The sequence below is a fragment of the Eleutherodactylus coqui genome, chromosome 8, assembly GCF_035609145.1.
Source record: "Eleutherodactylus coqui strain aEleCoq1 chromosome 8, aEleCoq1.hap1, whole genome shotgun sequence".
Lineage (NCBI taxonomy): Eukaryota > Metazoa > Chordata > Amphibia > Anura > Eleutherodactylidae > Eleutherodactylus > Eleutherodactylus coqui.
Genome location: NC_089844.1, coordinates 186,586,411 through 186,600,724, shown reverse-complemented (window position 1 = coordinate 186,600,724; position 14,314 = coordinate 186,586,411). Strand labels below are relative to the sequence as shown.

General features: G+C 46.1%; 1 protein-coding gene across 1 annotated transcript in view; it reads right to left on the bottom strand.

The window, feature by feature from the left end:
- Window positions 1-14,314, bottom strand: part of SLC40A1 (solute carrier family 40 member 1) — a 48,967-nt gene that overhangs the window by 33,605 nt on the left and 1,048 nt on the right. Inside the window, exon 2 of the mRNA XM_066577114.1 lies at window positions 11,554-11,621. Coding sequence (XP_066433211.1) covers window positions 11,554-11,621 — 68 coding nt within the window. The remainder of the gene's footprint in view (window positions 1-11,553; window positions 11,622-14,314) is intronic.

Genomic DNA, 14,314 nt, shown 5'->3' with positions numbered 1-14,314 from the left:
ATGGGAGCTGTCTGCGCATATGCCCGTGGCAAATAGGACATGCTGCGGGTAATTTCATGCTGCGGAATTCCGGCCGTGTGCATTAGACCTAATTGGGGCGACTCAGACATATTTTTTTTGTATTACAAGGACCATTTATTGTGTAAATAAATAAAAAAGCGATACCATGTCGTTGGTCATTTATTTATTGAGAAAACTGATCCAATATCACATGTCTGTGAGTGGAAAAGTATGTGAACCTTTAGAATTAGCAGATAATTTGAAGGTGAAATTAGTCGGGTATTTCAATCAATGGGATGACGATCAGATGTGAGTAGGCGACCTGTTTTATCTAAAGAACAGGGATCTAACAAAATCTGATCTTCACAACACATTTGTGAAAGTGTATAAAGGCATGAACAAAGGAGAATTCTGAGGATCCCAGAAGAGTTATTGATACTCATCAGGCTGGAAAAGGTTACAATACCATCTCTAAAGAGTGTGGACTTCACCAATCCACAATCACACAGATTGTGTTCAAATGGAGGAAAAAACAACCATTATTACCCTCCTGTCAGAGATCAAACATGGGACCTCCTGTGCTCGGACTGTTTCTCACCTCAGTGAGCTATCCAGTTTGCTGGACAAGCTCCTTTGCTGATCATAGTATTATCCTGGCTCCTGATCTAGTTCCTGCCTCTGTGTCTTGGCCCTGCTGTGCTGCTAATTAGCACTTCCTAGATAAGCCTAGCCCTTCCACCCACTCCTTGCGTGATCCACAGCTTTGATCTAGCTACTCCCCTCCTTCTCCACTACAAGTGACTTGAAGACTTCCTAATAACGACTCCTGGCTTCACTCCCAACAATGCTATTCGTCTCATCCTTCTGTACTGCATACCAAGGCCACCCCTTGCTGACTTCTGGCTTTCCATCAGACTACGTTACCTGCCTCATCCTTCTGTATTGCATACAGAGACCGTCTGTTGCTGACTCCTGGCTTGTCCCCGATTACCTCTCCAGATCTGCATAGCTACTACACCCGTGGCTCCTATCCTGCTCCGGTAAGACGCTATTCCTCCCCAGGAATAGTCAACCAACAAGGATCACACCAAGAGCAAGGTGTATAATAGTCTACGAGGTCACAAAGGGACTGAGGTAACTTCTATGCAAGTAAAGGCCGTTCTCACATTAGCTAATGTGAATGTTCATAAGTCCACCATCAGGACACTCAACAATAATAGTGTGCACAGCAGAATTACAAGGAGAAAAGGAACATTGCTGCCCATCACCTGGACAAGACAGAAGGCTATTATGGAATGTTTTGTGGACGGATGAGACCAAAATAGCGCTTTTTGCCTTAAACGTGAAGGATAATGTTTGGAGAAGGAAAGATGCTGCACCCCAGCATACATAGTTACAGTCTGTGACACACGGTGCTGGTAGAATTATGGTTCCGGCCTGTTTCGCTGTATCTGGGCCAGGATGGAATGCTGTCATTGATGGAACAATGAATCCTGAATTACCCCTACAAATTATAAATAACATTATGGATAAAAACATAATTGGGCCAATAGAATCAATCATAAACCTTCTGTCATGTCGTTAAGCCCCATAAGTTACTATTGTCGTCAACCTAGAAATTCAGTACATTGCCCTATTTCTTAAAATATCACATCCATTGTCTTTATCAGCAATGTCCTCTATAGCTTTGAAGTCTGTATTATGTGTCACGGTAGCACTTTATGGCACGCTAGCACTTTATGGCACGCTGTGTTTACCATAGCCGGATGCATAATGGTTCCAGCTACGGACTGGGGGCCACAGTTGCCCTTCAACATGCATGTAACAAATTGAAAGGAATGGTTCAAAACCCCCCAATCAGGTACAGTAAACCGGTTACATTGCTACAGACCTTATTATATAGTTATTTTTTGTTTCTATCTATACATACATTTTATATATTTCTTTGATTTCCTGTAATTTATCCTTTTTTATAGGTTTTTATGCTTTTTATATTTAATTTGCTCTTATTAGGCCCAATGTCCACAGGCAGCTTTGATTTGCGGAATCCGCGCAGTAGATCCGCAAATCAAGCCGCCCATAGTGAAGTATGGGTGTTTGCAAATGAATTAAAGCATGAGGATTTGTTTTGCGGACCTTTTGGTCCGGAGAACAAATCGCAGCTGCTCCATTTCAGTGCCGTTCGCACACAGATGACTTCCAATAAAGTCGCAGGTCGCGGATCCTGCGGGTAACCATGAGATTTAAAAAAAAAAGATCTATACTGTGCATGTCATACAACGAGCCGTGCGGACCATCCGTAGTACAGAGAACCCAAAAGTACAGAGGTCTGTGCGGACGTCACCTCCTGCCTGCACAGGTATGCAGGGTTCTTGGGGGCGGGCAGGGCCAGATTGCGCTGCGGGCTCCCGCACGCAGAATCTGACCCACCCGTGGACATTAGACCTAAGTTCTAGAGTTTGTGCAGATTTAGATAAGTTCTTTCACCCTGCATCACACTGGTTGACTATTCAGTTAGCAGTGGAGATTCTTAGCAAGCGCTATTGAAATGCAAAGTCACGTTGGTAGGACAGAAATTTGCTCTCTGCCATGTCTTTGTGTTAACAAGGGGATACAGGAGCACTCACCAACCATATAGGGGGACCCTTCCAATAGAAGTTATTGCTCGCCTGAAAAAGGGATTGAATCCAAAGACTCGTATTTCATAGGGTCGAAACGTCGCTATTTTTATGGCTATGAGGTGTATTTAACTGATGCTTATGCATTAAAACTTTTGAAGCACCTAATCTGCTGCCTGACCCTGCTTTCTTTTGGATGTCTTTGTGTTATTGAGGAAGCAGCTTTCCCCTCTGAAACGTGTCTCTATGGACTTTCTTTAATTTTATGGATTACAATAAATTGGATATACTATATTCTGGCGTTGTGATGGTCTTGGCATTTCCACTTGATATCCTTGGGGAAGCAGAACTCTGTTGTCAAGGTTCAGTGTCTTATTCAAATCAATGACAAAATCACAGAACACAAATAAAGGCTAATCACAAAGCAAATCACCATCACAGGAGGTCAAAGGAAATCTTATATATATGCATCCAATAAAACTTGAGCATTATTAGAAACCAATTATTAAAGCCATAAACATGAATCAACGATCCATCAGTAAATGCTATACCACAAATGGAAACAGAGGTTTTAATACACAAAGATGCATTCACCCTAACAAGCCCTACCGATCAGGTCCTCAAAAGCAGGGTCATCGCCTTGAAAAGGGCGGCCCTGCGAAAACTCCTGGTTGGCTCTATCAAGCCCTGACCATATCAATATTCAAAAGGTGTGATTATCTATTCAGTTATCCCATAAAGTGCAATGTATCAAATGTGTGCAAACGCATGCTACTAAATAAAGTGCAAAGAAGTCAGATTTCCGATGGAAAGCTGCCAGATAGATAGTTTAATCAGATTCCACAAGGAAGTGCCAGATATAACAAAGGTCCAGTACCTCTCTGCACACGATGCACTGAATCCGGGTAGGCAAATTTAGTCTCAAATTTCCCGTATGGTGCTAATATATAAAACATAGAGAAGTTTCAACACATTTCCCATAGTCATCACTAGTTCATCAGGGAACTGATATCACAATTCATATCACATGCGGCATAGTGATGTAAACTTCAAACAGGTGCATATAATATTGAAGCCAAAAGAGTGGAAGGGGGCATTAACCCCACAGCAGTTTTTAATGAGCTCTGTTGATTCTGAGTGAACAGGACATTACAGTTTTGGACTAACAGAGTTCATGGCTTTAAAATGACACCAAAATCATGTCCATAGCCCTTACAGAACCGGAGCTACAGATGTTTGACGTTTAAATGGGAATACTGAATTTACAGCTGTCAGTTTCAGTAAGTGTGCAGAGGAAAAAAAGGGAGGAAGACCAGCAGCAGCAGGGAAGCTATGTGATTCTCCTGTATATTGTTAGACCTGCTAGCTACGCGTGTCTACCCCCCTTTTGCGGTTCCGGGCAGATGCGAGCATCACTCTGCTCCTCCTGTGTGTATGAACGCTATATGTCTGTTTTCTTCCAGTACTAAAAGAGTTAACCAGTTCTCTGGCTCTCAGCCCAGCTGTGGGGTTAATAAGCATTACCTTCTTATTTAAGATGGGCTGAAGCACTTCCTCCTTGCTGAGAATTGATGTGTGTTTGTCTCTGACACTCAGCATTTCTAGGTCACCTGTCTCAGGTCTGTTTTGCCTGTTTGATCCTGTACCTGCATCTGTTTATTTTGAAGGTTCTTTGCCTTGTGCTTTTGCCTGCGTGTGTTTGTCCATTTTCCTTTTAGTCTTTGTCTCATTCCTGTCTCTGTGGGAGTCAGTCCTGTCCTGTGTTTAATGTGCCCTGTGTTCAGTACATCATTCCTGTGTCTTGTCAGGGATAGTCAGCCCTGAGATTCCAGTGCCAGGCCGTCCTTATCAGACGATTGCCCTGTTTGCAGGCAGTGGTCTTCCCATCTTCCTGATCAGCTAAGGGCTAGACTTCCCATTTGATATTTCCTTGTACAGCACCTTTCACTACTGGGGTCAGCTGCCAACCACACGAAGTCTGGTCCAAAAGCCAGGCTGGTTCATTAGCACAGTGGGTCCAGACTCTCAGTTTGTAACATATATCTCCCTGTCCCAGGAGAGGAGAATATGAATTTTTGTTCACGTTATCGCCGCCCATCAATCAGAGCATATATGCTCTCTGATTATCACATACGGGGTTTTCCCCTGGTAAAGGAGTGAAGTGATGAGGACTCGCTCATCTAATCACTCCTCTACACTGTTTAACCCCACAGATGTTGTATGGCACCTAAATGGTTTTACCAAATTTATTTTTATAACCTTTTCCCTTACGCAAGCCTTTAAATATCAAAAACATAGGCTGAATGCACACGGCCGGAACGGATTCAGCAGCGGAATCTGACCCGGTGCCCGACTGGTGACTCCTGCGTACCTGTCAGCTGTCTTCTGCTCTGTATCACGGATGTGCCGAGCAGCGCGCTGGAGCACATGCGCAGTACATGCACTAGGCAATGGCAAGGAATCTGCGGCTTGTCCGCAGTGACAGCTGGGGAAGGGCCACGGATCGGACAGCTTCCAATGACTTCAATAGAAGCTGTCCACATGGAATCTGCGCTGGAGTGGAACCTGCTGCGATTTTACTCCTGCGAGCGGAAAATCGCAATTGATTTTCACTCGTGGGCATGGAAAAGCGATTTTCCATAGCATGTCTATGGGCAGTATTTGCTGCGGAATCCGGAGGCGGATGCCAGCTCCGGATTCCCCAATGCAAATACGCCGGTATGCATTGGACCATGGACAGAGCGAAAAAAATTACAGATAATTGGTCTACATACATACAATAGAAAATGTTACCATTATCCAGCACAGTAGATTCTGTAAAAAAAAAAACACTAAAAGAATGCCATAATAGCTGTTTTCTGATCATCTCACTTTCTCAAAACAGGGCTCAAGAAATAATTAAAAGGTTGAATATACCTCAAAATACTGCCAATAAAAACTACAAGTTGTTCCACAAAAGAGAGACCTCATATAGTTTTAATCTGCTCTGGTTCTGGAGTGTGGCGCCGCACAAAAAGCATTTTTGTAACGAAAAAGTGTTTATATTGTGCAAAAGCGGTAAAACAGAATAAAACCTATAGCTGTAGAAGGTCAGTGCTGTGAACAGTGATTGGCGGCAGCAGTCACATGTCCTAGTGAGCAGCAACCAGGAAGGACAGAGTAGTTGTGAAGCAATTTTAAGTCATGGGAAAACCCCTTTAAGGCTAAAATTAGTTAGGACACTAAGGGGTTAAAATGCCCTTAAGACGACCAAGTTCTGCGCCCAATATATATGTACATGAGACATAAATTCAAAATCTACCAAAAAAAAAGAGAGATTTTCGGGAGAGTTTTTCCAAGTGTCATGTGGCTGTCGGGGGTTAATCTGCCCTGCAGTCCTGTGTGCCGTGGGGTACGTGAAGCAATGTTTACCAGGTGATGCCAGATTCTGTGAGAAATGACCTGGGTTTCAAACTCCCTTCAGTGTTTGTGTACATGCGCAGTTCTTTAATGAGGACTTTAACTCTTTCGTTGGGAGACTGTATTTCGCCTATGAATTTTTTTTCTTAACTTTAAATAACTGCTGCTTTAAGTTTAGTACCTCCAGGTACTCGGTGAAATGGTGCAATGGTGCGGGGTGTCAGCTGGAACTAAGCGACTCTCGGGCTAATAAAATAGCAGAGTTACGCTGGAGATATTGATCCAGGCAGAAAGGGGAGCGCTATACTCTGATGGGCCGCTGTGAATCTCAGACCGAGCAGTGTGTCTGAGCACTCCACCGGGTGTTGCTGGACTGAGCAGTGTGTCTGAGCACTCCACCGGGTGTTGCTGGACTAAGCAGTTTGTCTGAGCACTCCACCGGGTGTTGCTGGACTGAGCAGTGTGTCTGAGCACTCCATCGGGTGTTGCTGGACTGAGCAGTGTGTCTGAGCACTCTACCGGGTGTTGCTGGACTGAGCAGTGTGTCTGAGCACTCCACCGGGTGTTGCTGGACTAAGCAGTGTGTCTGAGCACTCTACTGGGTGTTGCTGGACTGAGCAGTGTGTCTGAGCACTCCACCGGGTGTTGCTGGACTGAGCAGTGTGTCTGAGCACTCCACTGGGTGTTGCTGGACTGAGCAGTGTGTCTGAGCACTCTACTGGGTGTTGCTGGACTGAGCAGTGTGTCTGAGCACTCCACCGGGTGTTGCTGGACTGAGCAGTGTGTCTGAGCACTCCACTGGGTGTTGCTGGACTGAGCAGTGTGTCTGAGCATTCCACCGGGTGTTGCTGGACTGAGCAGTGTGTCTGAGCACTCTACCGGGTGTTGCTGGACTGAGCAGTTTGTCTGAGCACTCCACCAGGTGTTGCTGGACTGAGCAGTGTGTCTGAGCACTCTACCGGGTGTTGCTGGACTGAGCAGTGTGTCTGAGCACTCTACTGGGTGTTGCTGGACTGAGCAGTGTGTCTGAGCACTCCACTGGGTGTTGCTGGACTGAGCAGTGTGTCTGAGTACTCCACTGGGTGTTGCTGGACTGAGCAGTGTGTCTGAGCACTCCACCGGGTGTTGCTGGACTGAGTAGTGTCTCTGAGCACTCTACCGGGTGTTGCTGGACTGAGCAGTGTGTCTGAGCACTCCACCGGGTGTTGCTGGACTGAGCAGTGTCTCTGAGCACTCCACCGGGTGTTGCTGGACTGAGCAGTGTGTCTGAGCACTCTACCGGGTGTTGTTGGACTGAGCAGTGTGTCTGAGCACTCCTCCAGGTCTTGCTGGACTGAGCAGTGTGAACCAAGCTAGTAGCCTAAACCCTAAAGAAACAACACTCTGCAGCATCCACTCATGTAACTCAAGTGCCGGAGGGTTTCAGCAATGAAAAGTGATACTGGGGTTTTCTTCTATTGACATTCCTGTTAAAGAGGTTGTATTGCAATTTACCCCCCCCCCCCCATTCCACAGGATATCCACAGCATAGGCAATAATTGGCTGATCATTGGGGAAGGGAAGGGGTCACACTGGAGAGACCCCCGTCAGTCTCGAAAACGGGAATTCTATGTCTTACTCTGACTGTCACTGCGGGGTTGCTTTTGTACCCATGAAAGTGTCACTGTGAATGGATCGCTGGGTGAGCATACGTGGCCAGTGCTTCATTCATTTCAATGGGACTGATGGAAATACCCAAGTGGGTGCCACTTGGGTACAATCATTGTCAAAACTAATCTCTCCCCTAGAAGTTGTTGGATGGAACAAAACTTTCTCTGTGATTGTAACGTTGATATAAGTAAGTGATTACAATATCAGAGCAAAAGGACCATTTATTGTGGAGAACCGACCCCTTGTAGGGAGGCTCTAGTACCCTGTTGTACCATCTCTAGCTTGGATGCGAGATGTGATACAGATGGGCATGGAGGCTCTAGTACCCTGTTGTACCGCCTCTGGCTTGGATACAAGATGTAATACGGGGGCATGGAGGCTCTAGTACCCTGTTATACCACCTCTAGCTTGGATGAGAGATGTGATACAGATGGGCATGGAGGCTCTAGCACCCTGTTGTATTGCCTCTAGCTTGGATACAAGACGTGATACGGGGGGCATGGAGGCTTTAGTACCCTGTTGTACTGCCTCTATCTTGGATACAAGATGTGATACAGGTGGGCATGGAGGCTCTATTACCCTGTTCTACCACTTTTATCTTATACATAAAAAGTGGTACGGCAGGCATCGAGGCTCTAGTACCCTGTTGGGCCACGTCTAGCTTGGATATAAATTCAATATGGGCGGGCATGGAGGCTCTAGGACCCTGTTATACCGCCTATAGCTTAGATACAAAATGTGATACGGACGGGCATGTGAGGTTCTAGTACCCTGTTGGGCCACCTCTAGCTTGGATGGAAATAGTGACACGGGCAGGTATGGAGGCCCCAGTACCCTGTTAGACCACCTCTAGCTTGGATACAAAATGTGATATGGGTGGGCATGGAGGCTCTAGTACCCTGTTGGACCGACTTTAGCTTGGATACAAGATATGATAGGGGCGAGCATGAAGGCTTAAGTACCCTGTTGGACCTCTTCTATCTTGAATACAAGAAGTGCTACAGGCAAGCATGAAGGCTCTAGTTCCCTGTTGTACCACGTCTAGCTTGGATACAAGATGTGATATGGGCGGGCATGGAGGTTCTAGTACCTTGTTGGGCCGCCTCTAGCTTGGATACAAGATGTGATACAGGCAGGCATGGAAGTTCTAGTACCCTGTTGGGCCCCTTTAGTTTGAAGACAGGCTGTGAAACGGGCAGTCACGGAGGCTCTAGCGTCGCGTTGCGTTGCCTCTAGCTTTGATACAAGATGTGATCCTGGCGAGCATGGTGGTTCTAGTACTCTGCTGGGCCACTTCTAGCTAGGATGCAAATAGTGATACAGGCGGGTATGAGGGTTCTAGTACCCTATTAGGCCACCTGTAGCTTGGATACAAGATGTGATACGGGCAGGCATAGAGGTTCTAGTACTATGTTGGGTCCCTCTAGCTCGGATACAAGATGTGATATGGGTGGGCATGGAGGCATAGTACACTGTTGTACCGCCTCTAGCTTGGATACAAAATGTGATACGGTCGGGCAGGGTTTCCATATGATAGCCTGCAGCATATTGCTCTACATTTGCTATAACTGAGACTCTAGATTGTGCAGACTCATGGGCCGCTGAAGTTGGCGTCCCAGATGGTCCCATACATGTTCTATTGGTGATAAATATGGTGACTGGGCAGGCCACGAAAGTGTGACAATGTTGTGGGGGCTTCCTGTGACCCCCTTGTGTGTACGGCCGAGCATTATCCTGCTGCCTCCTGGAAGCCGCCATGAGAGGAACACATGTGGCTGCAGGATGTCCTGAACATATCGCTGAGCGGTCATTGTCCCTCGTACCACTGCTAGGGGTGACTGACTGTCCCTCCCCCTAACAACAATGTACATACCTTCCCCCTTCACGGCGATGCAAATCTTACCGATGGTGATAAATCTCAAGGTAAGCAACTCCTTTATTAGAGTAGAAAAACAGAATCCCCTGATTGATGGATCCATCTCGTAACGGAGCTGAACTGAACGCATTGACTATAAGGGTCGGTTTGGTTCCTGCACCCGTCTGGCAGTTTTACTGGACAAAAAGGTCCTGCATACACAACTTTTTATTCTGGCATCTCATGCCGATTCAGTGCCGGAGGCTGTAAATGGAGCCTCTAACGTAGATGTCAAGAGCCTAACTCTCCATAGGTTTCCCCCACAGTCTCTTGGCCAGCTGCAGTGGCATGCATAACCCTTTACTCTGACAATTGCTGTAATCAGGAATAAAAAAGGTCTGCCCTGTGACTGAGTTGGTCAGTCGTATGTAGTCACAAGCTTTACAATGACCACACTTGAAATTCCCCACAAGACGACTATCTAAGCATTCTCTGGGCCTAACATATTGGCTATGACCTAGCCTATCAAGTAAGCTCCTTCCCTTCCTAAATGTAATAGAGCAGTGTGGTTTAAGGATGTCCCTCAGGTGGAGTTCAGCTCTCAGGATATCCCAGAATTGGTTCAAAATATCATTTTTGATGATTTATTATCTGCCAATGAGTATTACATAAAGATCCTCCATTACCCTAAATCTGTGGACAAGGAGGGTTCTCCTTTCCTGTGAACATGCATCATTAAAAGCTGTTTCCAAAGCTCTCATTGGATAGCCTCTATGATCGAAACGACCCTGAGTCCTCTAGCCTGACAGCAGAGCCGCCAGTGGCGGACAAGCACTGAGCGGAGAGTATGAGCACAGGGCAGACCAGTGGAGGACAAGCAGTGAGCAGGGATTATGAGCACAGGGCAGACCAGTGGGAGACAAGCAGTGAGCGGGGGGTATGAGCACAGGGCAGACCAGTGGGAGACAAGCAGTGAGCGGGGGGTATGAGCACAGGGCAGACCAGTGAGAGACAAGCAGCGAGCGGGGAGTATGAGCACAGGGCAGACCAGTGGAGGACAAGCAGTGAGCAGGGAGTATGAGCACAGGGCAGACCAGTGGGAGACAAGCAGTGAGCGGGGGGTATAAGCACAGGGCAGACCAGTGGGAGACAAGCAGTGAGCGGGGGGTATGAGCACAGGGCAGACCAGTGGGAGACAAGCAGCGAGCGGGGAGTATGAGCACAGGGCAGACCAGTGGGAGACAAGCAGTGAGCAGGGAGTATGAGCACAGGGTAAACCTGTGGGGGACAAGCAGCGAGCATGAGCACAGGGCAGACCAGTGGGGGACAAGCAGAGAGCGGGGAGTATAAGCACAAGGCAGACCAGAGTGAGACAAGCAGCGAACGAGGAGTATGAGCACAGGGCAGACCAGTGGGAGACAAGCAGTGAGAGGAGAGTTTGAGCTCTTTATTATGTTTTGTACACAGGAGATTCATTTTTACAAAGAAGATATATTTCGGACAGCTCCTATAAGGGGTTAAAGTACCTAAAACCCAATAAACATGGCAGTTTTCCCCACACATCAATGTGTTCTTTACAAAACCAACATAACGGCACATCTGCGTTCGGCGCGGCAGAGTTTCCACTCCAAGTTCAAATAGTACTGCAAATCCAGAAGTGGCTGAAGTCTACAGGAAACCCATCTACAAGATCAGCAGAATGAAGGGAACATTCCGGCCCCTCCGAGATGTTGAAAAAAAAATGTTCTTGCTTCATTTCACGGATTTCAGATGAGAAAAGATATTTTTTACAAAACAGATTCCTTAATTGTTGGGATGAAATGAGAAGAGAGCAACAGAGACAGCAGAGGTGGCAAAAGAAAAAGCGGGCAGACAATCCACCTTCTCTGCTCAGGTGTCACCCAGCTGTTCTTCCAAAACATGACAGGGCACAAGAGAGTCGAGAAATAGTCAAAAAGATGAAACCGATATAGCGGAAACCATAAAGTAACAATCCTATCATAAGAGAAAGAAAGAAGGACTTCTACTCACCCAGGTGGACAGAGAGTGACCGAGGTACATGAGAAACCGGGCAGAGGTAAAATAGCTGACGCAGGAGCCTACAAGAGAGGAATCTGCCATTACAAATCAGTGGGGCACTATGTGCAATCCACTAAACACAAATCTGTTCAAAGGTTTTAGAACACCTCAATTTTTGTAGTTATTTTTGACATTAACACAGTTCAGGGCCCACAAATAACATGAAATGATTCAAAAGGAAGTTAAAAACATAGAAACATTATTAAATTTTAACCTGAAAGGTAACAATAAATTGAATTTATGATTTCAACCAAAGAGCTTTTTTGAGGGAACACATCACGGACCGCTGCTCTGCAGCATAGAAAGCGATTATGGTTTGAAAGTGGATGCAAACTTCCATACATTACTTTCCAACGGCTTCACGGCCGCATAACAAGACGAAACAAAAGTATTGATTTCAATGGTTTTGTTTCCACTATCGGGATCTCACACGTTAATACTACGTGTGAGAAAGATAGGGCAGAACCTTTCTTCCCGCTTTGTTTCCAAACTTGCGCACTATAGCACAGAGTTTGATTAGTTTGGGGGAAAAAAAATACTTGGTTTATTTGTTAATACACTCCATAGCGGCGAAAGTATTAGCGTATGCCCCTTGTGTTTTTGCCCTGATTCTTTACAATCAGTGGTGGTACAGGCTACATTACAACACTTTCTAGAAGGAATGCAGCCATCCAATAGATTGGCGCTGCCAATAGAGAGGCATTGTTCCATCCTCCTTATTTGCATAAATTACCCACTTATAAGTCTCCTCACTCACCTCTCAGCTGTCTTCCTACACCCCTTGTGGGTGCTCTCCTTTGGGAGGGACGGTGCCCCCCTCGACTCACTCACCCCCTAGGTGTCTCCACACACTTTTTGGGTGCTCTCCTTAAGGAGAGACAACACTCCTTTTGACCAACATCCGCCAGAATTTGGAAAGTTTTGCTCTTAAGGACAGAGCACACTGCTATTGTAATGGCAAAAAAGGCAATTAACCAAAAACGTCAGACACTTATAACCCATAGGCAACTCTCACACATGCGGTTTTTATACCACGATTACCGCCGCGTTTTGAACACCGCGGTAATCTTGGTATAATGCTCCCATTGATTTCAGTGTGGCCTTGCAGACGTCCGTGCAATCATCGATTTTCGAGTGCTGTCTGCTCTATTTTGCCTAGTTTTCACGCTTTAAAAAAAAAACAAAACGCTGTCAGACGCAGTAACCTGCATCCAAAAACGGTGGCACTTGAAAGCTGGAGGAAACTGAGAGGAAGGGGTCCGGCTGACCGAAGACCACTACAATATCAGATGTCAAGTTTTCGAGAACCAGCAGTTGGCGTGTTCAGCACCTCACGCACATAATCTTCAAACATAGCTTGAGAGCTAAAACAGATGACCGTGTTTTTTCAATGGTTTCGTTTTCACCGGCGTGATTCTTGTGCGGTGTTACCGCACGTGTGAAGAAATAGGCCTGTCCTATCTTTCTCGCACTTAGTTTTTATATGTGCAAGGAAGGATAGCGCAGGACCTATCTTTCTGTTTTTTTGGTTTTTTCCCTTATGCGCACTGCTGCAAAGTTTGCACAGTAAGGGCGCCCACCCACTGGCGTTTTTTTTTCCCTGCGAAATTCGCAGCATTTTTTTTCTGCAGGGGTCTATGGGACTTGTAATGTTAAAATCGCGATCGCGCAAAATCGCAATTTACCGTGAAATCGCGATAGACCCCTGCAGAAAAAAATAAACGCTGCAAATTTCGCAAAGAAGCCCTATAGCAGTAAAAAATACTAAAATCAATGGGAGCCGTGCCTGCAGTTACAAGCGCCGGCCACTACACAGATGTCGGCGCGGAGGCTTCAGCTCCGACATCTGTGCATTTGTGGGGCTGACAGCATGCGCCCGCTCAGCTGATCGGTCGGGGTCCCAAGCGACGGACCCCAGCTGATCAACTATTGATGACCTATCCTGATGATAGATTTCCCTGGAAAACCTCTTTAAGAAGACAATAATAAGCCGGAAGGCTTCAAAAAATGGAATGAGCTGCACAGTCTCCCGACTTAAACCCCATAGAGTTTGTTTGGGATGAACTGGACAGAAGGGTGTAAGCAAAGCGGTCTACAAGTGCAGCACATTTGTGGGAACTTCTGCAACAATGTTGGGAAGAAAGTTCTAAATAACCTTTGAATGCAGTTCTAGAAAGAATGGTGTAAAACTGTTATATCAGTGAGAGGGGCGGCTGGGAAGTCACAAATCTAGGTTTAATTTGGTGAAACAAAGTGACTTCATTATTTATTTTCGTCTTAACTTATTTATTTGTTCTCTGCTTTCATTTGAAAATCCATCAGAGACATTAAACTGTATAATAGCAATTAAAGACTGAGCTGTTCTAAAACTTGTGACTTGGAGTGTATGTGTCTGTCCATACTGGTTACAGCTGATCCTACAAAGAGGCAAAGAGGTGACATAGGATGCTACAAGAATCGGCATATACAGTATATATCAGTATATACTGCCAGAGCTGATCCTACAAGGCAGGAATCTGCCATTACAGCTCAGTAGGTGGCTGCCTGCAGTCCCTCTACATAGGGGTCCAAAGAAGTGACAGCTGACACGGTATATAGCTGCACTCATAAGAGTACCCCCAAAGCTGTACTCACCAAAGCAACCCCTGGAGCGACACTCACTGTAGCACCCCACACAGAGCTGCACTCATCCAGAGCACCCCCAGAGCTGCAC